The 27574-nt window shown below is 42.0% G+C and overlaps 2 protein-coding genes across 3 annotated transcripts; one reads left to right on the top strand and one right to left on the bottom strand.

Annotated features, from left to right (window-relative positions):
• Positions 1 to 1182: 1182 nt before the first annotated feature.
• On the top strand, positions 1183 to 6664 carry LOC124046282 (xaa-Arg dipeptidase-like). 2 transcript variants are annotated; one of them, XM_046366467.1, is made up of 7 exons: positions 1183 to 1803; positions 1982 to 2130; positions 2239 to 2381; positions 4377 to 4531; positions 4699 to 4762; positions 4857 to 4964; positions 5210 to 6664. In XM_046366467.1, exons 1-7 carry the CDS (start codon positions 1369 to 1371, stop codon positions 5386 to 5388), a joined length of 1233 nt encoding a protein of 410 aa, XP_046222423.1. In that variant the 5' UTR covers positions 1183 to 1368; the 3' UTR covers positions 5389 to 6664. The 2 variants fall into 2 exon arrangements, with proteins under 2 accessions (XP_046222423.1, XP_046222422.1); XM_046366466.1 differs by having other exon boundaries at positions 1187 to 1803; positions 4636 to 4762.
• On the bottom strand, positions 5641 to 21287 carry LOC124046280 (gamma-aminobutyric acid receptor subunit rho-1-like). The gene is made up of 10 exons (XM_046366465.1): positions 20901 to 21287; positions 14433 to 14486; positions 14104 to 14210; positions 10276 to 10343; positions 9652 to 9875; positions 8726 to 8808; positions 8468 to 8608; positions 8139 to 8291; positions 7716 to 7912; positions 5641 to 7409 (listed from the first exon to the last, which is right to left on the bottom strand). Exons 1-10 carry the CDS (start codon positions 21014 to 21016, stop codon positions 7092 to 7094), a joined length of 1461 nt encoding a protein of 486 aa, XP_046222421.1. The 5' UTR covers positions 21017 to 21287; the 3' UTR covers positions 5641 to 7091.
• Positions 21288 to 27574: the final 6287 nt, after the last annotated feature.

Genomic DNA, 27574 nt, shown 5'->3' with positions numbered 1-27574 from the left:
AGTCTTGATCCTCCCAGGGTAGATATTAAAGGGTAGTAAGCACTACTAGGTAATCAGGTGTAATTAAACAGCGGTCCACAAACGAAATCAGTGATTAAGAAAATAGGAAAGCAAAAGGGTTATTTCCCTCATGTCAGTTAATTGACAGACAATAGAGAGTGACACCGGTGGTGTGTAAAGTAAACTGAGTGACAGACCCTGTCAGAGAGGGGTACTGGTGACAGCGTGCTCTGCACTGTCCAACAGCATCTCCTCCTGTGGCTGACAAAGACCCCAATTAACCCCCCAACTCCTACACGGCAGCCCCTCTATACACACGCGCGCATGAAGAGTGCGCACACGCATACACACAGCGCATGCACACAATTGCTCTCTCTAACACACACACACACACACACACACACACACACACACACACACACACACACACACACACACACACACACACACACACACACACACACACACACACACACACACACACACACACACACACACACACACACACACTTGAGTCCTCTGTCGTAGCGTGACAGCCATATGGCCTTGTCTTTATTCATTTGGCACTAATTGAGCTCGCTCGGCTGGGTCAGACCTTGCTCGCAGTTGTGCGTTGTTTCCTGCTTGAGTGTTTTATTATTCAAGTGACCATGAAAAAAGTCTCTTGACATTCGAAAAAGGAGTGGGGAATCAGTCATTCATTCTACACTTTTATTTCACACTAATATTGTCCGTTTGGATTTCATTATTAATTCAAGGTGAGAGACAAATGTTGTATTCAATACAGTGTAGTGTCTTTTTCACAAAATGGATTCTGAAATAATTGCTGCAAAACCATCATTCTGTCAAATAATAGGATTTTAAGTGCTGTAGGCATTGATATATAATACAGTAATAACAACCATGGAAGCGTGTTGCTTGCATCGGCACAAAAATATTACTTTGGGTCCCTCTAGTGTAGTAAGAGTGAAAAACAACCTCTTCATATGAATTGAAATGCAGGAGGTTGATGGACTTCACTCCATTCGCTTCTCGTTTAGCCTACATATGTGAGATTGCAAAAATGACACCATTCAAAACCGTCTCAGCCTTGCTTATGACCATCTATAGATTAAGACAAATGCTTTTGAGGCCTACTTAAATTTCAGGCCTAGTTAATTTCAGAATGGTTTAAATTATAGCCCCATAATAATTATTAAAGCTTTCCTCAGATACCTCACATTGAATAAGTGCACATTCTTACTCCAGACAGTAGATGGCAACCTCTGCCTATCTGAAAATCAGTCTGCCACAGAAAAATAAAAAACATAAACACCTTTTACTGCGCAAGACTATTTACGAGTTTGCTGGACTCAAAAAAAAAAGATTATGGCACTAGGCTCTCAATCGCGTGAAAATCGAATGCAGTTGAAACACAATATTGGAACCTGCATAGACACAATTCAAGACAAGCTGTTCATTCTAAGCCAAGACATATGGAGGTGTCCAGAGCTTGCATATGGGGAGAAACAGTCACACGACAGGCTCGTTCGTTTTCTCTCTGATGATAACTTATGGGAGGTTGAAAGTCACTACAAACTGCCTACCGCAGTTAGGGCGACATGGGGCCCATTTGGTGGCAAAGACGGCGACAGAGTTTTGAATGTGGGATTCCTATGCGAGTACGACGCGTTGCCAGGTATTGGCCATGCATGTGGACACAACCTTATAGCAGAAGTCGGTGTGGCTGCTGCACTAGGGCTGACGGGTGCATTAGGATTACTAAGAGAACCAACAGACTGTCTGACTCCTCTCCGTGTAAAGGTACATTTTTCCAGCAGCGAGTGCATATATTGTGGCATTAAAGGTGTGTCCATTTGTCCACTTACTAATTTATTGTGCATGGATAAAATGTCACCATCTGCCATTTGAATAAATGATCGATTGACCTACTGATTGATTACATTGCCTCAGTAAACACAGCCATGTGTCATTGCCATAGGTGACAGTTCTTGGGACCCCAGCAGAAGAGGATGGAGGAGGGAAGGTTGACCTCATCCTGGCTGGGGCATTTGAAGACATGGATGTTGTCTTCATGGCTCACCCCGCTCAGCAGGATGTTGCCTTCCTACCCTGTGTATCCATCACAGAGTGAGATTCTGTTTCTGCCGTCTGTATCCGGTTCCAGTTTTACAACATTTTAACTGACCGTTATATATGCTTCCATTTTGGGTTCAATCTTGGTTAATCTATTCTCAGTGTGACAGTGAAGTACCATGGGAAGGCGTCTCATGCTGCAGCGTACCCCTGGGAGGGGGTCAATGCCCTGGATGCAGCAGTGCTGGCGTACAACAGCCTGTCTGTTCTGAGGCAGCAGCTGAAGCCAGACTGGAGACTCCATGGTAAGTGATGAATGAGAGAGGCTCCTACTGTCATGTGCCTGCATGCAGAGGCGCCAACTTTCACTGGGGACGGGAGGTGTACAGTTGAAGTCGGAAGTTTACATACACTCAGGTTGAAGTCATTAAAACTCGGTTTTCGACCACTCTACAAATTTCTTGTTAACAAACTATAGTTTTGGCAAGTCGGTTTGGACATCTACTTTGTGCAGTGATTTTTCCAACAATTGTTTTCAGGCAGATTATTTCACTTATAATTCACTGTATCACAATTCCAGTGGGTCATAAGTTTACATACACTAAGTTGACTGTGCCTTTAACAGCTTGGAAAATTCCAGAAAATGATGTCATGGCTTTAGAGGCTTCTGATAGGCGAATTAACATAATTTGTGTCAATTGGAGGTGTACCTGTGGATGTATTTCATGGCCTACCTTCAAACTCAGTGCCTCTTTGCTTGACATCATGGGAAAATCAAAATAAATCAGCCAAGACCTAAATTTAAAAAAAATAAAACATTGTAGACCTCCACAAGTCTGGTTCATCCTTGGGAGCAATTTAAAAACACCTGAAGGTACCACATTCATCTGTACAAACAATAGTACGCAAGTATAAACACCATGGGACCACGCAGCTGTCATACCGCTCAGGAAGGAGATGCGTTCCATCTCCTGGAGATGAACGTACTTCGGTGCAAATCAATCACAGAACAACAGCAAAGGACCTTGTGGAGATGCTGGAGGAAACAGACACAAAAGTATCTATATCCACAGTAAAACGAGTCCTATATCGACATAGCCTGAAAGGCCGCTCAGCAAGGAAGAAGCCACTGCTCCAAAACCGCCATAAAAAAGCCAGACTACAGTTTGCAACTGCACATGGGGACAAAGATTGTACTTTTTGGAGAAATGTCCTCTGGTCTGATGAAACAAAAATAGAACGGTTTGGCCATAATGACCATTGTTATGTTGCAAGCCAAAGAGCACCATCCTAACCGTGAAGCACGGGGGTGGCAGCATCATGTTGTGGGGGTGCTTTGCTGCAGGAGGGACTGGTGCACTTCACAAAATAGATGGCATCATGAGGAAAGGAAAATTCTGTGGATATATTGAAGCAACATCTCAAGACATCAGTCAGGAAGTTAAAGCTTGGTCGCAAATGGGTCTTCCAAATGGACAATGACCCCAAGCATACTTCCATAGTTGTGGCAAAATGGCTTAAGGACAACAAAGTCAAGGTATTGGAGTGGCCATCACAAAGCCCTAACCTCAATCCTATAGAATTTTTGTGGGCAGAACTGAAAAAAGCGTGTGTGATCAAGGAGGGCCTACAAAATCTTACTCAGTTACACCAGCTCTGCCAGGAGGAATGGGCCAAAATTAACCCAACTTATTGTGGGAAGCTTGTTTTGGCTACCCAACACGTTTGACCCACGTTAAACAATTTAAAGGCAACGCTACTAAATACTAATTGAGTGTATGTAAACTTCTGACCCACTGGGAATGTGATGAAAGAAATAAAAGCTGAAATAAATCATTCTCTCTACTATTATTCTGACATTTCACATTCTTAAAGTAAAGTGGTGATCCTAACTGACCTAAGACAGGGAATTTTTACAACATATAAATATTTGGCAGGAATTGTGAAAACTGAGTTTAAATGTAGTTGGCTAAGGTATATGTAAACTTCTGACTTCAACTGTGTATATATATATATATATATATATATATATAATGTCCCCCACCCCACACTTCTAAAACCAAAGTTGTGCCCCTGCCTGCATGTGTGGGCATAACCATTGAAAGTAAAGTGATATTTTGGTATTCACCTGTTGCGCCTGTGCAGTAATGTATCAAGTCTTTGTGTACACCATTGATGGCTTCATACTGTAACAGCTGCTGAGCAAACCACCATACCTGGCTGATCCACAGACTCTATGTACACCTCTTCCTTATCGGACATAAAGGTTCAATTGGTTTCTTCTCTGTCTTCTTCCACAGGCATCATCAAACATGGTGGAGTGAAGCCTAACATCATCCCAGCCTACACCGAGCTGGAGTATTACTTGCGCACTCCACTGGTCACGGACCTGTCTGACCTCAAAGCCAAGGCAGAGGCCTGCTTCAGGTCAGCTGCCATGGCAACTGGTTGTCAAGTAAGCATGCTCAAAATAGCATTTTCTTCCGTTGTCCCTTGTTTACCATCAAGGTTGAGGGGAAATATGTCGGTGGTTAAGTCGTGTAAGTTTATTTCCCATAGGTGGAGATAACTTATCTAAACCACACATATTCCAACATCCTTCCCAACACCACCCTTGCACAGCTCTACGAAGAGAATGGTAGAGCCTTGGGGATTGAGTTTGTGGAAGTGCAGAACAATTTCTCAGGTAGCAAAAAATGAAATAATAATAATAATTGTAGAGGGAGTAATATTACTGGAGATGAGCACTTGTCTTCATAGTCTTGTCTATGTCTTGGCAGGTTCCACTGACTTTGGCAACGTGTCATTTGTCGTCCCTGGGATACACCCTTTCTTTTACATTGGCACCGATGCACTGAACCACACGGAGGAGTACACCGCAGCTGCAGGTAGGATCCAGCAATAAACGAGATGGGTACTGCTCAACTTGATTTCAGCCTATTTTAAGCTCTATAAAATAAACTGTGAATACAGAAAACGGATACAAAATGGACCCTGGTACAGACTGATTTTCTGACCATTATGACATTATTCACATCAGTGGAGGCTGTTGAGGGGAGGATGGCTTATGAGCCATCCTCCCCTCAGCAGCCTCCACTGATTCACATATGCCCTATTCCATTGAACGGTCCAGGTGCAGAAAAGGCCCAGTTTTACACACTCCGGACGGCCAAGGCCCTGGCCATGACAGCTGTGGATGTGCTGTGCTGCCCTGAGCTGTTTCACAAGATGAGGGTGGAATTCTCTGAGGCCAAACTGAAGCAGGAGCAAGGACTGAAAGACAAGGACACGACTGGCTCCACACATTCATGAAAAAAACAAAAACATTGATGACCTCGTGATTAACAGGAAGTATTGATTCAAACTACCTCTAGTCAGAGGCTGCTCTGCAATCAGTGCAAAGTTGCTCATGATTTTCGAAGAATGGTAATCATTGTTATCAATGAAGCAATTCTAATACACCGTAAAGCAAAGTTTCTAATGAGACGCCACAGCATTGCAATTACTGTAATATGTCAATTTCCATGTCTTTAGGCCAGTTCCAAACATGTTCTTCCATTTCAGATGCAATGACTTCCTCTTTCTCAGAAAACATCACATTTATTAAATATGTTTAACAATGATCACAACATAGCTTTTACATAGGTGTGTTGAGTGATTATGCTCATATTGATTATAAAAAAATAAGGGGTATTTGGAGACACAATCTCTCCTAGTAAGACAATATATCCATCCTGTAGCTATATATGAGGTTATCTACGAGGTTATTTATTCAAATGGATTCAAAGGGGAATGAACTCTAAAAACCCGAAACAACGAATACATTGAATCACGCATAATAATATACACAAAGAGACATTAACTTCAAAAGTCTCAAAATTAGTGGAGAAGAAAACAGCCTAAAGTGATTTGTACATTTTGGCTTCAAATAACCTAACCGGTTTGTTTCTTATGTATTCGTGTCACAGGTAGTTGTGCTATTGCTGTGAAAATGAGCACAAAGGTCAAATGGTTGCTTATTACCAACAAACTAGTGTTTAAGATCAGAAGCAACGATACATAACATCCAAATAGTGTGTTCATATTTTAGAACTGCAAATACGAAAATGTAAAGATATCACCTGAAATTCAGGCTTTAGAGTTTAAAGGGGATAGCACTCTCCTGGTCACTGTCTAGTCATAGTCATGCTAAGTCACTAATATATACACGTCATGTCAAGGCCCTTCACCCAGTGGGCAAGCATTCAAATCTAAAACCTATCAATGTTGTTTTTCAGTTGCTTAGTTGTCCATTGGTCACAATCAATATGACACAATCCCAAAAAGTTTGAAATAATCGTGACCATAATTTTAAAAACATCTCAATGTTAAATATATAATCAACAAGGGGCTATACGTTCTATGGAAAATAATTCACAACATGTGTAAACAACATTGTATTTCAAAATTTGACACTCCCAAAACATTGCAATCAAAAATAGTTTTTTAACCCCGATGCACCAGTTATCAATATTAATTAGTCTGATGTTTGAGAAACCATATTGTAACTGAACATTTTCAGTGGATATTTAAATAAAAATACTGCACCCAATTTTGTAATGCTTGACCCGGTGGCTCAGTGGAAATGACGATAAACCCTTATAACTGTTTTCTTGAATACACATGGAAAGAGTACATATTTAAATAAGTCCATTTAAGAGGCTCGGTCAAGAAGGCAATGTTCCTTGCATTTTATGAGCCATATCTCAATCTCTTTCGCCGTCTTGAAAAACAGACAAAACCATCTTCTCTCTGTGGCCACTATCCCTGTTAATGGAGTCACAGTGGAGTCCTGGGTCATATTCATTAGGGCACACTCTAAAAATCGACAAGTTCATGTAGTCCCACTCCCTCCCTGTTTGAGTCAGTTCTCTGCCCATTTAGTGCTTAATAAATATGACCATGTTGTGCTCTAACTGCAGCATGTGAGTGTGATAGGGTAGAAGGGTCCTTCCCCATTTGACACAGGCCAGGCGTTAGGAGTAGATAGACCAGTAGATGATGTTGAACAGGGCGTAGGAACCAGGGAATAGGACCCGTGAGTACTTGTCTATGGCGTGGGTGTCTATCCAAATGTTCACATAGCCTGGCCTCTTAACCTGGCCTGTGAGCTGGGGATTCCCCAGAACCACCTGGGCCAACATCCTCTCCTGCCTGCCGCCGTTCTCTGGCATCCCATAATTCCCTGCTGTGCCATAGTTCGCTGTGCGGTTGACGTCCATGGTGGTGTAGCCGGAGATCTGGGGGTCGCACGTCATGTCGTCCGGGTTGCCAATGCCACAGGTACAGGGCAACTGCAAGTAGGCGGAGGTAAAAGGTGAATTAATGGACAAGACTTAAACTACAAAACCAAAGTATTTGAAGTGGCTTTATAGACACTAATATGTAACTTATTTTGCATAGGGCTTCTAAAGAAGGTTGTTTGTGGCAAGAAAAGTTTTCGGGGACTCCTGAGGCTACTTATGCAGTTTAAGCTCCGTATGCCACAACATTTGGCATATGGAGCGATATGAGCAATGCACCAGATGTTGCCCCTAAAAATAAATGAATACAGAAAAGCAGAAAAACATTTCATGTTAATGAAATTAAACAAAATGTACCCTTTCTCTTAGCTTCCTCTCTTTCCGTTCCTGCACGGTCGAGAGGTAGTTGACCGCTGCATACTCTATGACCGAGAGGAAGACAAACACAAAACTGACCCACAGGTAGATGTCTACTGCTTTGATGTAGGACACTCTGGGCATGGAGGCGTTGACTCCAGTGATGATGGTGGACATGGTGAGCACCGTGGTGATACCTGGACAGAGTCAAAACAGAGGGTTCAGCAACCTAGGTGATTTGACACCGATCTCCATTGAAATAGCTTTTTAGTTTACAGGTCATTTTAAGCCTCATTGGGGCCAACCATCACAATCAAACACCATGAGCATCAAGACTGTACTACATCTCAAATAGAAAACTGAAATATCCATTAAACCTAGAGCTAGAAACTTTCTTGTCCTTCTGGCAAGGGCCTTTCCTACCCAAGGGGACCCTAGCGGGGACAGCCCTGCGGTCGATCCAGAAGGAGACCCAGGACAGCATGACCATGAGGGTGGCAGGGAAGTAGGTCTGGAGCAGGAAGAAGAAGACGTGGCGTCGTAGAGTGAAGTGGATGTACAGACGGTTGTACCAGCCTGGGAAGGAAAAAAGAACACAGTTAATATTCTACACAGATCCTGTCCCTTTCATTTGTTTCCATTCCCACAGTGCAGAGGTCTGAAACTTACGACCCGCTGGCTAAATGCGTCCCGCATGGCAATTTAATGTGGCCCATATGGTTGTCTTAGTAAATATGTGACTTTAGGGTTACCTGTACTGCTATAAAAGGCCAGCTTTGTAGTGGTGTGGAACTTCTGGATGAGGAACTGAGATAAAGATATCCTCTCGTCCGTGTTGAGTGACTCGTTGCCTTTCTTCCAGTACAGCATGAGGTCATCGTCCGTGTACGCGTCTGATGAGAGAACGTTAAAAACCCCCCAATGAATACCTCACATGATTGTGATAAAACTGGATCAAATGTCATCAGAGATGTGTAGGTATAAATGGTGAAGTTGAGAGATGCACTCACAGCTCTCTATCTCCAGCGAGCAGGTCTGTGTGTCCAGAGGGAAGCGACTCAGGTCCATGTTGCACATGGCCGTGACTGTGATTCTGTTAGAACAAAAGTGACACCATAGCCCGACTTATGTCAATTTAACGGCTAGTTTTGATTTACATTTGGTTGAGTTTTCAACTAACGTGAATTCAACCGAAAAAATGTTGCCATGTCATTGGGTGAAAAAAAGACGACAAAATGCCCCTACGTTGATTACTATTTGCAAAGCCAATCAGTTTTCCACATTGATTCAACGTCATGACATGATTTTTTGGGGGGATGAAATTATGTGGAAACAGTGTTGAGTCAACCTGTTTTTGCCCAGTGGGATGTCACTGAAGGACTAATGTATAACATGGGTTACGTGAGTTCTCTATTTGGCTGGGGAAGGGAAAGTGTTTAGCAATCCATTTTAGTGTTGTCCATATCTGTCTCATAAAATGGAAAAATTATGTCACGCACTGTATATCTTTCAATGTACATCATTTATTCAATGGACAAAATATGTGTTAAGATAACTCATTCAAGTGTCCCAGGTTGTCCAATTCAACAACCCAGGAAGGTTGCTCGCACCTGATCAAACCTTTCCCATATGGTAACATTACACGCTTACTAAGTAGCATGTTCAATAACTTTGTTTAGCAGTATCATATACCTTGATAAATCAGTTTGAACATGAGCTCAGCGCTAAATCCAATACCCTTGAGGGTAAGTCATCAAACGAGGGTCGTGTTCAGCTTGCATGAAAACGTTCGGAAACGGGGGTACTATCGGAACCTGTCCAATAAGAAACGCTTGTTTTTAGTGTTCCGTTACAAAACTTTCTCTATGGTGTGCCCTAATGGACACGGACACGGCCCAGTTCTCATCATTCTAATACAGGAGAGCTGAGCAGCTACCTTAGACTGTAGAGCACGTTTCCGTCAGGGTGCACCCTCAGCATGACGTTGTCCGTGGTTGTGTCGTGGATGAAGGACCTCTTGGAGTGGACGAAGAACATGTCAGGAACCCAGATCTTCTTGGCCAGCCTGCTGTCGAAGGTCATGCTCTGGTTATTGGTGCTGGGGAAGGACAGGCGCTCGTCCTTCCAGTAGTGCCTCAGGTACAGGGTCATGGTGAAGTCCTGAAACAACACAACAGGGGCATGTTATGGCAGTAGTGGTGCCCTCTTTTGGGGGACAATGACACCTATCGATGAAGCTGCTTTTTTGGATTGAATGTAGGTACAGCATGTGTTGGAGGATTCCACATATGAGATATCTGATTTGAGTGAGCTTCATTTTTTGTGCTTACGTAATATTCATGAAAGGCTTCTCTGGTTGAAACATTTTCTAGATAGTGGAATACTTTTGCAATAGTATAGGGTAAAGATTTAGCTTGGTCAAGCAGACTCACTGCTGTGCTCACGTTTCCTTTCGCTTCGAGTGAAACAGAATGTGAGCTATCGCGCTATGAGGCTTGTTATACCAGGCTAGGAACGATTACTCTTCACTGTGTAATAAAGAGACTTAAATCCCACTCACCATATCCACTTCAGAGATTGTGTCCAGACTTTCAACCTGAACATCTACCCCAACTGGAATAGGGGGTCCTGTAATTAAAGACAATTATATTAATAGAAAGTTCAGTGAGAGAGTAGATTTTCAGATTGAATTTACTATATTTGACTATACTATATTTTCAAAACGCTATCAAAGAAATGTAATTAGAAGAGCACTACAGTTTTTCCTTCATTCATTCATTCATGCATTGCTGTAATGGATACTCATTGATTCTACCACAGAGAACATCATGTGTCAGGTACATCACCCCGTTCACGAAAATGGTTCACTCCTAGTGACAGTGAGTCACATGGCCGTGGCTTGCTATATAAAGCAGACAGGCGGGCATCGCGGCATTCAGTTACTGTTCGATTGAACGTTAGAATGGGCAAAACGAGTGACCTAAGCGACTTTGAGCGCAGGTCCCAGTGTCTCAGAAATGGACGGCCTCCTGAGCTTTTCAAGCATGACAGTGCCTAGAGATTACCGAGAATGGTGCGACAAACAAAACGCATCCAGTCAGTGGCAGTCTTGTGGGTGAAAACAGCTCGTTGATGAGAGAGGTCGAAGGAGAATGGCTAGAATCGTGCAAGCTAACAGGCAGGCCACAAACAGACAAATAATGGCGCAGTACAACACTGGTGTGCAGAACGGCATCTTGGAATGCACAATTCGTTGACCCTTGTCACGGATGGGCTATTGCAGCAGATGACCACACCGGGTTTCACTCCTATCAGCTAAAAACAAGAAGAAGTGGGCACACAATCACCAACACTGGACAATTGAGGAGTGGAAAAACATTGCCTGGTCCGACGTCATGCTGATGGAAGAGTCAGGATTTGGAGTTAGCACAATGTGTTAATGCCCCCTTCCTGCATGGTTTCAACAATACAGGCTGGTGGTGTAATGGTGTGGGGAATGTTTTCCTGGCACACGTTAGGTCCCTTGATACCAATTGAGCAATGTTTCCATGCCCTGAAGAATTCAGGCTGTTCTGGAGGGAAGGGGGGGGGTCTGCCTCAACTAGATGGGTATACCTAATACACTGGCCACTGAGTGTATTGTGACTAGGCTTGTGTGGAGTATACAGTAGTTTTATTAAAATACAGTCTAGGCCTATTAATAGGCTGGATTTGCTTGTGCCATGACTGGCTATTTAATTAACCTATTTTAGCCTTTACTCGCCATCATCCGCCATTGTACAGGAATACAATTAGGTCACAATGGATCAATATGTTGCAGCGTCAAACATCTGGAAGCTATTGAGATTTTTTCTCTCTCTTCCAGACAGATTTGGAGCTGGTGTGGCAAAAGGAGACATTTTTTGCCCACTTAACCCGGAAGCCTGCCGCACGAATTTGTCGGAGGTAACATTGTGCACCTGGCAACCGTGTCAGAGTGCACTGCACGCCACAGGAGTCGCTAGTGTGCGATGGGACAAGGACATCCCTGCCGGCCAAACCCTCCCCTAACCCAGACGACGCTGGGCCAATTGTGCCCCATGGGTCTCCCGGTCGCAGCCGGCTGCGACAGAGCCTGAATCTCAAGTAGCACAGCTAAGCACTGCGATGCAGTGCCTTAGACCACTGCACCACTCGGGAGGCCTATTAGTAGACATTTTAAAGGAGGATCATTTATAGTGTGATATTTTTATCACTCAGATTACTCTTACAGTCTGTTATTGTTTATTTTTATATATTCATAAAACACATAAAACAATATATATTTGGGCATTGTTCTGGTCAAAAATATGACATAAATTTTCAGCAACCCACGTTGCTTGATCCATGGGCTTGTGTGAAACACATTTTGTCATTTGGCCTATAGATCATTGATGTATCTCTGACCTGAGATGGCCGCCCTCGAGGTATTATGGATTCCAAACATGTAAATAACTCAAAAAGAACATGTTACTTTAACATGAGAACCCATTAAGCCTCTCACCAATACAATAGATACCACATGCAGGGCCTTTAATCCCACAACAGCAAATTCCTGTACATTGACCATGAAACCACAAACACTCTGTCAACATCCCTGTTAAAAGAAAGAGTACTAAGCATGCCAATGTACAGCTTGTCATGTTGCTGATGTCATAAGGGCTTTTGGAGGCCTGAGCTGATAAGACCATTGGATAGATTGGACGACCCCGTTCAAGGGAAAAAATTATGCTCTAAGCAACAATAAAAAACAACAACAAAAAAGCAACAACAAACAACTAAAAGGAGCAAATAAACCATTTGTACATTGCCCTCAAAGTAATTTGTGCATCACAGTACGTACATTGATGAAGTGCACCTTCAAATTTTATGTGGAGCATCTTTTTCACACAGTTGAAGTCGGAAGTTAACATACACTCAGGTTGGAGTCATTAAAACTCGTTTTTCAAACCACTCCACAAATTTATTGTTAACAAACTATAGTTTTGGCAAGTCGGTTAGGACATCTACTTTGTCCATGAAACAAGTCGTTTTTCTAACAATTGTTTACAGACAGATTATTTCACTTATAATTCACTGTATCACGATTCCAGTGGATCAGAAGTTTACATACACTAAGTTGACTGTGCCTTTAACAGCTTGGAAAATTCCCCAAAATTATGTCATGGCTTTAGACGTTTCTGATAGGCTAATTAACATCATTTGAGTCAATTGGAGGTGTACCTGTGGATGTATTTCAAGGCCTACCTTCAAACTCAGTGCCTCTTTGCTTGACATCATGGGAAAATCAAAATAAATCAGCTAAGACCTCAAAAAAACAATTGTCAGAAAAACAACCTCCACAAGTCTGGTTCATCATTGGGAGCAATTTCAAATGCCTGAAGGTACCACGTTTATCTGTACAAACAATAGTACGCAAGTATAAACACCATGGGACCACGCAGCTGTCATATCGCTCAGGAAGGAGACGCATTCTGTCTCCTAGAGAGGAATGTACTTAGGTGCGAAAAGTGAAAATCAATCCCAGAACAACAGCAAAGGATCTTGTGAAGATGCTGTAGGAAATGGGTACAAAAGTATCTATATCCACAGTAAAACGAGTCCTATATCGACATAACCTGAAAGGCCGCTCAGCAAGGAAGAAGCCACTGCTCCAAAACCGCCATAAAAAAAAAACAGACTACGGTTTGCAACTGCACATGGGGACAAAGATCATACTTTTTGGAGAAATGTCCTCTGGTCTGATGAATCAAAATAGAACTGTTTGGCCATAATGACCATTGTTATGTTTGGAGGAAAAAGGGGGAGGCTTGCAAGCCGAAGAACACCATCCCAACCGTGAAGCACGGGGGTGGCAGCATCATGTTGTGGGGGGTGCTTCGCTTCACCAAGCCCTGACCTCAATCCTATAGAAAATGTATGCGAGCAAGGAGGCCTACAAACCTGACTCAGTTACACCCGGTCTGTCAGGAGGAATGGGCCAAAATTCACCCAACTTATTGTGGGAAGCTTGTGGAAGACTACCTGAAATGTTTGACCCAAGTTAAACAATTTAAAGACAATGCTACCAAATACTAATTGAGTGTATGTAAACTTCTGACCCACTGGGAATGTGATGAAAGAAATAAAAGCTGAAATAAATCATTCTCTCTACTATTATTCTGACATTTCACATTCTTAAAATAAAGTGGTGATCCTAACTGGCCTAAGACAGGGAATTTGTACTAGGATTAAATATCAGGAATTGTGAAGAACTGAGTTTAAATGTGTTTGGCTAAAGTGTATGTAAACTTCCGACTTCAACTGTACTAAACCTGATGATTTCACTAGGTAGAAATATACAAATTATATGACTCCTGTAAAGTCTTACCTCCAAATGCTGGTCTCATGGTAAAATCATGGTCATCTATTCTTAGGAGCTGCTCAGATTTTGTCATGGGAGATTTTGTCATGTCTGAACTTCGCTTTAGGATTGGTCTGTAGATAGGAAAATGTGTTATTTTTATAGGGTTAGGCTATGAGATGATCTATTTTTTCAATGGGCAAAGACATGTTTTACACTGTCAAATAGGGTATCAAATTACAATATCAGTTTTACTGTATTTACAATATCAATAGTGTTGATAACACCATTCATGCTATGAGTTTGCAACCTACTTTTTCAGATCAGCGTTTTGTACAATGACAATGAACTCTAACCTTTCAGAGTTGCTATGAGTTTCTCCATCCATTCTTGACGTTTGTCTCCTGGATCTGTTGATGGGAAAAATCGCAAGATGTTTGTTGTTTTTAGGAAATAAATAGTGGCATTCACCTAGGCATAATGAAAAGATCACCAAAATGATTGCAAACAACTTCTGGTCAAAATGTCAAGACGAATTCCAGTAGAAACAGAAGAAGTGACAAAGGAGCATAGAAGTGTAGTAACCTTGTAATGACCTATCACCTGGCCGACGACCATTGTATGACAGTATTGTGAAGCTGAATTACAGAGGAAGTTTGGTGCAGCAACAACAACAAATAAATCATTCAAAGCAACGAAAAAAAATACAAAGGCTTAGCCTACAGTGAGCTACGAACGTATTGAGAGTGACACATTTTGTGTTGTTTTGCCTCTGTACTCCAGCACTTTGGATTTGAAATCATACACTGACTATGAGGTTAAAGTGCAGACTGTCAGTTTTAATTTGAGGGCATTGTCATCCATATCGGGTGAACCGTTTAGAAGTTGTCCATACAGTAGTAACCCCCATTTTAGGGGATGAAAAGTATTGGGACAAAAGTTGAGTATTTGGTTCCATATTTATACGCACGCAATGATTATATCAACCTTGTGACTCTACAAATTATGGTAGCATCCATATTAATGTAGAAGTGTTTAGAAACATATCGTATTCTAATTTACAATAAAAGTGACTCCAAAATAACACAATACATTATTTGCCATTCATTTCTATTGGACAGAAAATATTCTGAAACACAACCAAAAGAAACAGAAAATGCATCCAACATTTTTTTTGTAGAGCCACAAGATTGATGCAGTCATTGCGTGCTAGGAATATGGAACCAAATACTAAACATCTGACTACTTTAAAACCTATAAGTGAATTTGTCCCAATACTTTTGGTCCCCTAAGATGGGGGGACTACAGGAAGGACAAAAAGGGCTGTAATTTCTAAAAAGTTTACCTGATATTGATGACAATACCCTCAAATTAAAGCTGACCGTATTTAACCTCATAGTCATTGTATCCTTCCAAATCCAACGTGCTGGAGTACAGAGCCAAAACAAACAGAAATGTCACTGTCCCAATACTTTTCTAGCTCACTTTATATCGTTTTCTTTTACAGCTAAGCAAAAATGTCTCTTTTACTCTCAACTTGGCTCAAGGAGATAGATCAGGCTGATTCATTGCCATTTTTATCCCAAAAGATATGAAGGGCATGAAGGCATTCAGAGAAACACTCTATTTCAAGAGAACACACTCATCTCTTGACAACGTTCAAAGAGATCCTACATCTGAATGAATTGTCTCTTTGATTGCATTATCCCAGTCAGGGCATAAACATTTGAAACAGAATACAAAAATAGATTTCCCCCTAAAACCCTAAACTGGATTAATGGGTAGCCTAGAGGCATGAGTGCATGTGTTGACATGCCCCACAGGCGTGCATGGAGAGAGAACAGCCGACAGCGTTATTATCTACCGTGACAATCAGAGAGAGAGAGCTACTGGGTGCTAACTGCTGTGGGCTGATGGGTAATGGATGCTATTCCTCTCTGTACGCCCCAGCAGCTAATCCGCTTGACAGAATCCCCTCCACGAACCAGAGACTAGAACAGTCTGTCAGTGTGTGTGTATGCATGTGTGTGTACGACTGAATGTGTCTGTCTGTCTGTCTGTCTGTCTGTCTGTCTGTCTGTCTGTCTGTCTGTCTGTCTGTCTGTCTGTCTGTCTGTCTGTCTGTCTGTCTGTCTGTCTGTCTGTCTGTCTGTCTGTCTGTCTGTCTGTCTGTCTGTCTGTCTGTCTGTCTGTCTGTCTGTCTGTCTGTCTGTCTGTCTGTCTGTCTGCAGAACACTGCCTTTGGGCTTCCTATAGTTCTGCTGCTGCTATACAGCTGCCTGCCTTTTTTGGACAGACGGAGTCAACAACATGATCATTAATCGACTCCTGTTAAGTGCACATAAGAAGTACAAACTCAGTTAAAAGTGCATCGCAGTTCACAGATCCCAATTGAAAATTGCTCTGTCCAGAAATAGGTTTGCTCAAGTTTTGTGATTGGATCCAGAGCAAGCCAACACGCCATTGCATTTCTCAGAATCGGATTGTACTATTGATTATTGTTGTTATTTGGTGCCATTCAAGAGGACAGAGGATGTTTTTCATGACTTTTGGAGAAACACCTTCGGGGTGAGAAGTCATGTTTAGTTAGTATACCGTCAGTGTCTGTTAAACTTAGCTAAGCTGGTCTGATAGTGTTTTTGTTGTACTCTGTTCGCTTGTTTTTTATAGAGAGAAAATAACACGTGTTCAAGTCTAAGCCATATACAGCATGTACAGTTTATAGGTCTGGTTCAAGTTATGTGTCACTAACATTTGGTATCACCCACACCAATCCGCTATGTTTCAATTGCAAAAATGTGTGGCATCTATGACCATACAATTAATCATTTTCAGTCTACATGAGAGAGAAATTGGTGATCTACAACAATATTTGAAGAGTAATTTCCAAACGCCATTTATCAACTGGGTGGTTCAAGCCATGAATGCTGATTGGCTGACAGCTGTGGTCTATAAGTATACCACAGGTATGATAAAACATGTATTTTTACTGATCTAATTACATTGGTAACCAGTTTATAATAGCAATAAGGCACCTTGAGGGTTTGTGGTATATGTGGTATACCTTAGCCATGGTATATTGGCCATATACCCCCCCCCCCGGGCCTTATTGCCTAAATTATCTGTACATTTTCAGAAATGCTGGTAAATGAGCTTTTATTGTTTAAATAAATGAAAGCGATTGGTGTGTTTTTCACAATCTAATCATAGCATGGGGTTTGTTTAATGACAGACATGTATTTATTTAATATGCATCACTTGATGGTTTCATTTCAAGAAGAGAAATAATCATTTTTCTTTTGCAAAATCCCTTGTAAAAGTATTCATACCCCTTGGATTTCTTCACATTTTAATATGTTACAAAGTGGGATAAACATGTATTTGTCATTTTTTGTCAACAATGTACTCAAAATACTTTGTAATGTCAAAGTGGAAGATTTAATAAAAAAATAAAAAATATTAATAAAAATGTGATTAATAAAATATAGTAATTGCATACGTTTTCAGCCACTTCAGGCAAGCCTAAATTAGTTCAGGAATAAAATTTGGCTTAACAAATCACATAATAAGTTACATGTAATCACTCTGTATGAAATAATGGGGGTTGACATCATTTTTGAATGACTAACCCTTCCTTGGTCCCCATACAGTACATACAGCATCTGTAAGGTCCCTCAGTCAAGTATTGAATTTTAAGCACCGATTCAACTGCAAATCCAGTGGGCTTTTCGAAAGCTTCATAAAGAAGGTTAGCGATTGGTAGATGGGTAACAATAACAAATCAGACATTAAATGTATCTTTAACAAGCATGGTCAAGTTAACAATGATGTATTAACCACCCAGACACATCAAAGATACAGTCGTCCTTGTGAACTGAGCTGTAGGACAGGAATGAAACTGCTCAGGGATGTTACCATTAGGCCATTGGTAATTTGAAAACAGTTTCAGTGTTGAATGGCTGTGATAGGAGAAAACTGAGAATGTCTCGACAACATACAGTAGTGGTGATTCCACAATAGTTACTTATATAACAGAGTGAAAAGAAGAATACAAATATAGAGAATAAATATTTCCAAAACATATGTAACAAGGCACTAAAGTAATACTGCAACGACAAAACATATGGCAAAGGAAAACACTGTTTGGCCTTAAATGCTAAGCTTTACGTTTGAGGCAAATCCAACAGAAAACATCACTGAGTAACTGCCTCCTTCATTTCAAGCATGGTGGTGGCTGCATCATGATATCGGTATGCTCGACATCGGAAAATACTGGGGAGTTTTTCAGGATAAAAAGAAACGGGATGGAGCTAAGCAGAGGGATAATCCGAGAGGAAACCCTGCTTTCAGTCTGCTTTAGACCAGACACTGGGAGAGGAATTCACCTTTCAGCAGGACAATAACCTCCAACAAAAGGCCACATCTACACTGGAGTTACTTACCAAGAAGACAATGAGTGTTCCTGAGTGGCCAAGTTACTGTTTTGACTTAAATATGCTTGAACATTTTTGGCAAGACTTGAAAATTGCTGTCTAGCCATGATCCCCAACATCTTGACAGAGCAGGCCTTGATGAATTGTGAAAACAACGATGGGCTAATATTGCACAATCCAGGTGTGTAAAGCTCTTAGAGACGTACCCAACAAGACTCACAGCTGTAATCGCTGCCAAAGGTGTTTCTAATATGTAACATGTTTAATCCACCAGAAAAGACAGAACAAATATTACAACTAATCTTATGGTTAAACTCAAATATACTAAAAAAAGAATGGGGGGGGGGGGACTCAGGCAGCTGAATACTTATGCAACGACTATATTTTAGTTACTTAATTTCTCTTCATCTTTAATTATTATCTTTTTTTTTACCTTCCACTTTGACATTACAGAGTATTTTGTGTAGTTTGTTGACAAACTAATGACAATGACATTCATTTGAATACCAAATTGAATGAAAAATCTGAGAACAGTGATATTTTTACACACACATGAAGGTACCCATGAGCAAACATTTCTGATGGAAAAAAAACAACAAATGTGAAGAATTGGTGGATATAGCATTTTGGAAATAAACTCTTCATTTGAATAACTTTGAAATAAAGAACTTTACATTTTCCCTGAAACATATAATTGTGATTCAATATCTTAACACAATGTTTTTTCCTTTAAAATGAAAACATGGTTGTCCTGTAAAAGTATGCGTTGCCTAATGCCTATTGATAGACTATATCTCTTGTGAGAGGTACGACTCCACAACAGGGATCATCAACTAATTCAGCCGTTGGATGATTTTTTCTTCTTGAGCGGATGGTGCTGGAACACAATTACATATCATTTGTAGGCAGCAAATTGACCGCAAGAAGCCCAAAAAGATAAAACAAAAATTATAATATAATAATTATAGAATTAACAAAAATTATAACTGAAAACTTTTCTTACATCTATTTGTACACAATCACATATTAAAATCTCTAATATGCGTGGGGTTACATTGGAACAGATTTCCATAATTAAAATCACTTGGAGCTGATTTACTGGTGTTTTTACAGTCTTTTATGTACAACAATTAAAACATGTAAATACAAAACATTGGGGTGCCAAATAAAATCACCCACGGCACGCCAGTTGGGGAACCCTGCTCTATAATAAACCATTGATATATAGTTATAAACCATCTGTAAGATTGGTCTAATGGTGAACAGATTTCTAGTTGCTGTTTTCAGATCAGACCTAAAAATAGCTCAAAGGGCCATGATCACATGAGAGTGATACTGTGTAAAGGAGACATGGTTTGTGGGATTACGATATGAAAGGGCCTTTGGAATACATTAAGTGGGTATAAATCACTCAAAGCTGATAAAGGCACCCTGCACTTTGGATAGGAAAAATCCTTATCATCTTTACCAGAGATTAACGGGTGCACTTGTCATTGTACTGTAGGACTCAGCTACCACGTTTAAGGAATATTTCATAGTTTGCATGCGGTGGTATTTGTTAGAGTATTTGCGGCTAGCAATTAATCCATCAGTCCCGCATAATTAGTTATGTTTGTTGTTAAGTGTATGCATTTCATACAAAGTATTCATTGAGCCTAGCCTGGTCCCAGATCTGTTTGTGCTGTCTCGCCACCAGCTATGGTCATTGACATGCCAAAAATAGGTGACTAAACACCACAATACAGCACAAACAGATCTATGACTAGGCTAGGTTGAGCAAGGGCTCCATAAACATGTATCATAAGCTGATCAGAATTACATACATTATATCTGCCAATAGTGCCACAGCCAGCACACCATGGAGCAACAGCCACAACATCCACCAATATAACATAAATAGATACTGGAATATAGGTGCCCTCTCTTAATCCCCTTTCTGAATCAATCTGAATTCACCTGGTGGGGTGAGGAAACAGGTGAGGAAAACAGAACAGGTGACACATTATTGTCACCAAGTGGACCTCACCCAGGCACTCAGCACCAATCAAATATGGGTCAGTTGGTAGAGCATGGCGCTTGCAATGCAAGGATTGTGGCTTCGATTCCTGGGACCATCCATAAGTAAAAATGTGTGCACGCATGACTATACATCGCTTTGGATGAAAGCGTCTGCTAAATGGCTTATTATTAATACTATTACATTAAATGAAATCACTTTAAAAACCATACAGATTCATCTATACATAAAATACAGTTTAAAATGGCATTAAATGTATAATTTGATTCCCATTTTGGATCTGGGCATGGGTTAAAATGTGAATCAAATTATACATTTCATGCCATTTTAAAATGTATTTTATGTATAGATGCCAGGATGTAAGGTGCATTTACCTGCTTTGTTTGTAGGTCTCTAGCTTTTGGCCTCTTTGATGAGCTGATCTCCCAGCAACCCCCATGAGGCAGACGCAGAACAGCACAAACACAGTATCCACTTGCATGGTGCACATACCACCGTGGACCCCTCAAATTCCAGTCAAATTCCACACCCCACTAGGGCTAAAACCACTCTGCGTGGGTCCTGGGACATTGTCTTCAGCAGAACAGCTTCGGGCTGGGTAAGAAGCAGCAGCTCTGGCCTGACCAACAAAACATCCCACGGTACTTAATCTCCACAGTGGAGAAAAGCAATTTTGACTAAACCTATAAATCCTTGAGCGTCAGATTGCACAGATTAGATCCCTCCAGTGGCGGATGTGGCTCACTCGCTCTGCTCTGCTGCTCTACTCTACTCTGCTCTGTACCGCCCAGACCAATTCTCATAATGATGCGGCATGCTCGTTGGGGAGGTCAATGGTGGGAGATATTGCAGCTACAGGATCTGGATCGCACAGTCAGACACAGAGTCTTTGATGTGGAAGGCTGTTAAATCCCTTAGCTGTGTATTTATAAGTGCTATTCAAAGTGTCTTCCGAGGCTATTTTGCTAAGACATCTTCGAAGGCTGCAAGTGTATGCTGCTAAAATATGGCTTCAGCCTGAGTTTTGCTAACATAGTTATGTGGGATTAGCCTACATACACGCTCTAAAGAGATTGGTGTCTATTGGATGAGCCTAACCTATTTAAACAAATAGTTCATTAATATATAAATTAATCATATTCATCAATCAGTATAGGCTGTCAGGCTGTCATTCATTATTTTAGGAAGTCAGCTCTGTTTCTGAGTAGTTATTTTGATAATCCACATAAACTCAGCAAAAAAAGAAGCGTCCTCTCACTGTCAACTGTGTTTATTTTCAGCAAACTTAATTAACATGTGTAAATATCTGTGTGAACATAACAAGATTCAAACACTGAGACATAAACTGAACAAGTTCCACAGACATGTGACTAACAGAAATTGAATAATGTGTCCCTGAACAAAGGGGGCGGGGGGGTCAAAATCAAAAGTAACAGTCTGCATTAAGTACTGCAGTGCATCTCCTCTTCCCGGACATTTCTGGGGGGAGGGGGGAGGGGGGGGGGGGGGGGGCTAGCCCTCACCCTCTGATCCAACAGGTCCCAGACCTGCTCAATGGGATTGAGATCCGGGCTCTTCACTGGCCATGGCAGAACACTGACAGTCCTGTCTTGCAGGAAATCACGCACAGAACGAGCAGTGTGGCTGGTGGCATTGTCATGCTGGAGGGTCATGTCAGGATGAGCCTGCAAGAAGGGTACCACATGAGGAAGGAGGATGTCTTCCCTGTAATGCACAGCATTGAGATTGCCTGTAATGACAACATGCTCAGTCCGATGATGCTGTGACACACCGCCCCAGACCATGACGGATCCTCCACCTCCAAATCGATCCCGCTCCAGAGTACAGTCCTCGGTGTAAGACTCATTCCTTTGACGATAAACGCGAATCTGACCATCACCCCTGGTGAGACAAAACCGCGACTCGTCAGTGAAGAGCACTTTTTGCCAGTCCTGTCTGGTCCAGCAATGGTGAGTTTGTGCCCGTAGGCAACGTTGTTGCCGGTGATGTCTGGTGAGGACCTGCCTTACAACAGGCCTACAAGTCCTCAGTCCAGCCTCTCTCAGCCTATTGCGGACAGTCTGAGCACTGATGGAGGGATTGTGAGTTCCTGGTGTACCTCGGGCAGTTGTTTTTGCCATCCTATACGTGTCCCGCAGGTGTGATGTTCGGATGTACCAATCCTATGCAGGTGTTGTTACATGTGGTCTGCCACTACGAGGATGATCAGCTGTCCGTCCTGTCTCCCTGTAGCGCTGTCTTCGGCATCTTACAGTACGGACATTACAATTTATTGCCCTGGCCACATCTGCAGCCCTCATGCCTCCTTACAGCATGCCTAAGGCAAGTTCACACAGATGAGCAGGGACCCTGGGCATCTTTCTTTTGGTGTTTCTCAGAGTCATACGAGAGAGGGTGAACAATGGTTTCTCCTCTGGGAAGTGTGTTTAGTCCAGTGTCGTTCACCCTGATGATAAATGACATATTTAAGGAGGTGGTAAAGGGAGTGGTTGTGGCCTTGTATACCGATGATGGGGCTGTATGGAAGAGAGGTGGGAATGTGAAATATGTGATGAGGAAGAAGCAAGCTGTGATGAGGAAGATGCAAGCTGTGGGAGTTGTGGAAGACTGGTCTCTTACATGGGGGTTTATGGTGTATTCTAGGAGGAAGGTTTAATATGTTAGGCTGCAAATATATGGTCAGGATATGAGTAGGGTGTCTGAGTTTAAGTATTTAGGTATGTCGTTTAATGAGGGGCTTACGTGGAAGAGACATGTTGAGCATATTGCAATTAAGTGTAGGAAGGTGCTGAACCTGATGAGGGCAGTGGCAGGATATGATTGGGAGTCAGATAGACATACACTGGTGTCATCACACCATTCTCAGTGGGTCCAAAGTTTACATACACTCAATTAGTATTTGGTAGCATTGCCTTTAAAGTTGTTTAACTTGGGTCAGACGTTTTGGGTTGCCTTCCACAAGCTTTCCACAATAAGTCACGTGAATTTTGGCCCATTCCTCCTGACAGAGCTGGTGTAACTGAATCAGGTTAATAGGCCTCCTTGCTCGCACACGCTTTTTCAGTTCTGCCCACAAATTGTCTATAGGATTGAGGCCAAGGCTTTGTTATGGCCACTCCAATACCTAGACTTTGTTGTCCTTAAGCCATTTTGCCACAACTTTGGAAGTATGCTTGGGGTCATTGTCCATTTGGAAGACCCATTTGCGAACAAGCGTTAACTTCCTGACTGATGTCTTGAGATGTTGCTTCAATATATCCACAGAATTTCCCCTGCCTCATGATGCCATCTATTTTGTGAAGTGCACCAGTCCCTCCTGCAGAAAAGTACCCCATAACATGATCCTGCCACCCCCATGCTTCACGGTTAGGATGGTGTTCTTCGGCTTGCAAGCCTCCCCTTTTTCCTCCAAACATAATGATGGTCATTATGGCCAAACAGTTCTATCTTTGATTCATCAGACCAGAAGACAAGTCTCCAAAAAGTACAATCTTTGTCCACATGTGCAGTTGTCGTGGTAATTTCCTGTATTACTAAACATTGAGAGAGCAAACCACACACAAGTGAGAGTTATATTATAAAGTCCATCTTTAATGGCAGAACTCCTTCCTGTTTAGCCCTGTCCGGGGGTGTCCTCGGATAGGGCCACAGTGTCTCCTGACCCCTCCTGTCTCAGCCTCCAGTATTTATGCTGCATTAGTTTATGTGTCGGGGGGCTAGGGTTAGTTTGTCATATCTGGAGTACTTCTTCTGTCCTATTCGGTGTCCTGTGTGAATGTAAGTTGCTCTCTCTAATTCTCTCTTTCTCTCTTTCTTTCTCTCTCTCAGAGGACCTGAGCCCTAGGACCATGCCTCAGGACTGCCTGACATGATGACTCCTTGCTGTCTCCAGTCCACCTGGCCGTGCTGCTGCTCCAGTTTTAACTGTTCTGCCTTATTATTATTGGACCATGCTGGTCATTTATGAAAATTTTAACATCTTGGCCATGTTCTGTTATAATCTCCACCCGGCACAGCCAGAAGAGGACTGGCCACCCCACATAGCCTGGTTCCTCTCTAGGTTTCTTCCTAGGTTTTGGCCTTTCTAGGGAGTTTTTCCAAGCCACCGTGCTTCTACACCTGCATTGATTGCTGTTTGGGGTTTTAGGCTGGGTTTCTGTACAGCACTTTGAGATATCAGCTGATGTACGAAGGGCTATATAAATACATTTGATTTGATTTAATTATATGAGCTTCACCATAGCCCTTTTTGACTCTCAGATCAATTCAGTGTCTACAAATGAATTCTCCGAGAGTGTCAACATAATGGCAACTGAGATCCTTTATAGCAAAGATCCACCCCCTAGTCGAATTGACAAACCACAGGTCTTAGGAAAACTACACAAAGGAAGAATTTTACTTGAGAGAGGAGTATCCCATCCAGATAGCATTAGCTATAAATTATCGTTCAGTTTGGCCTCTTTAGACGAGATTCTAAACACGTTCCTGGTACCACTTAGGACCAAAACATTACCTCATCCAATGGCATATATCAATTGTCAAATCTAGATACTCCCATCTCAAATACACTCCCTCCTGGACAAGCTCAGAAAAGACTGAACCTCTTAGGTCATATACTAGGTCAAGATAAGGGCAACCTCAGAGGGCACATACAATGGTTCCAGACACTGCCATAATCCTCCCCCAATGGGAAAATTAGGGAGTGACTGGTGTACAGACATTGTGGAGCCCTTCACATGGTTTAACAGATCCCCTCACATATGAAGACAATCCTGATCTCTCCCCTCTCTGGGCCCCAAATGACTAAGCCCGAGCTAAGAAGGGATAACTGCAACTGCCAACAGTATTATTCAAAAGAAAACATCCTAATGACAAATATCTCACATAAGCATTATTATGTAAATAAAACATCTTATTTATCAATGTTACCTAACTAATTATGATTCTGCTACGTCAAGTTGCAAACCGTAGTCTGGCTTTTTTATGGCGGTTTTGGAGCAGTGGCTTCTTCCTTGCTGAGGGGCCTTTCAGGTTATGTCGATATAGGACTTGTTTTACTGTGGATGTAGATACTTTGTACCTGCTTCCTCCAGCATCTTCACAAGGTCCTTTGCTGTTGTTCTGGGATTGATTTGCACTTTTTGCACCAAAGTACGTTCATCTCCAGGAGACAGAATGCGTCTCCTTCCTGAGCCGTATGACGGCTGCGTGGTCCCATGGTGTTTATACTTGCGTACTACAGATGAACGTGGTACCTTCAGGCATTTGGAAATTGCTCCCAAGGATGAACCAGACTTGTGGAGGTTTTTTCTGATTTCTTCACTGATATCTTTTGATTTTCCCATGATGTCAAGCAAAGAGTCACTGAGTTTGAAGGTAGGCCTTGAAATACATCCACAGGTACACCTCCTATTGACTCAAATTGTGTCAATTAGTGGTAGGCTTGATTACCAACATCGACGAGACGGCCTACAGGGAGGAGGTGAGGGCCCTCAGAGTGTGGTGTCAGGAAAACAACCTCACACTCAATGTCAACAAAACAAAGAAGATGATCGTGGACTTAAGGAAACAGCAGAGGGAGCACCCCCCTATCCACATCGACGGGACAGTAGTGGAGAAGGTGGAAAGTTTTAAGTTCCTCGACGTACACATCCGGGACAAACCTAAATGGTCCACCCACACAGACAGCGTGGTGAAGAAGGCGCAACTGCGCTGAAGAAATTTGGCTTGTCACCAAAAACGCTCACAAACTTTTACAGATGCACAATCGAGAGCATCCTGTTGTGCTGTATCACCTCCCTCCTTTATATAATGTTTACATTACTCACCTCATATGTATATACTGTACTCTATACCATCTACTGCATCTTGCCTATGTCGTTCGGCCATCGCTCATCCATATATTTATATGTACATATTCTTATTCATTCCTTACATTTGTGTGTATAAGGTAGTTGTTGTGAAATTGTTAGATTACTTGTAAGATATTACTGCATGGTCGGAACTAGAAGCACAAGCATTTCGCTACACTCGCGTTAACATCTGCTAACTATGTGTATGTGACCAATAACATTTGATTTGATTTGAATTAGCCTATCAGAAGCTTCTGAAGTCATGACATCATTTTCTGGAATTTTCCAAACTGTTTAAAGGCACAGTCAACTTAGTGTATGTAAACTTCTGACCCACTGGAATTGTGATACAGTGAATTATAAGTGAAATAATCTGTCTGTAAACAATTGTTGTTTGTAAACAATTGTGGTTGAAAACTAGTTTTAATGACTCCAACCTAAGTGTATGTAAACTTCCGACTTCAACTGTATACAGATGGTTCAGAGGATCCAGTCAGTGGTACAGTAGAGTGGGGGGCAGGGGTGAATATCCCAGAGTTCAACGTTAGAGTATGTAAGCAGTTAACTGATTATGTGTCAGAGTATGTGGACAAGTTGATGGCCATGATTCTAGGTATGAGATGGGTGGAGGAGGTGAAACCACTCAGAGTGGTGATCTGTTCTGATTCTGATGCAGTGTTGAGTAGTGTGAAGACGGGCAGGTCGGATAGGATATGATGGTGCTGTTAATGGTGCTTTCACTGGACCAATGTGGGTGTGGAGGATAATGAGAAAGACAATGCTGTGGCTAAGAGTGCTGTGAGTAGAGAGGGAGTAGATATTAAGGTCCCGCTGGGCTGCAGGAAGTCAAGTTCTTGATCCGGGCAAATGGGCTCGATCTTTGGCAAAGGGAGTAGGATGCTAGAAGTAAGGGGAGGCAATTTTATCCTCTGCACCGGTCAGTAAAGGAAGAGGTGGGGAGTAGACTACGGTTTGTGCTCACAGGTTTGAATGCCACGTAATGGATGATAGGGAGACATGAAACAAGTCTATGATTATTAGTGTTTAGTGGAGGAAACGGTGCAAGTGTGTTGATATTTTGTGAACTGTATGACGTAGATAGGGTGAGATTGGGTGAAAGAGTTAGAGAGGCTGGACGGGTTTGGGTGGTGTAGTGCAGGGAGGGAAGTGGTGTC

This window comes from Oncorhynchus gorbuscha, linkage group LG10, assembly GCF_021184085.1.
Source record: "Oncorhynchus gorbuscha isolate QuinsamMale2020 ecotype Even-year linkage group LG10, OgorEven_v1.0, whole genome shotgun sequence".
Classification (NCBI taxonomy): domain Eukaryota; kingdom Metazoa; phylum Chordata; class Actinopteri; order Salmoniformes; family Salmonidae; genus Oncorhynchus; species Oncorhynchus gorbuscha.
The sequence above is the reverse complement of the archived record's forward strand: the minus strand, read 5'-3'. Positions and strand labels throughout refer to the sequence as shown.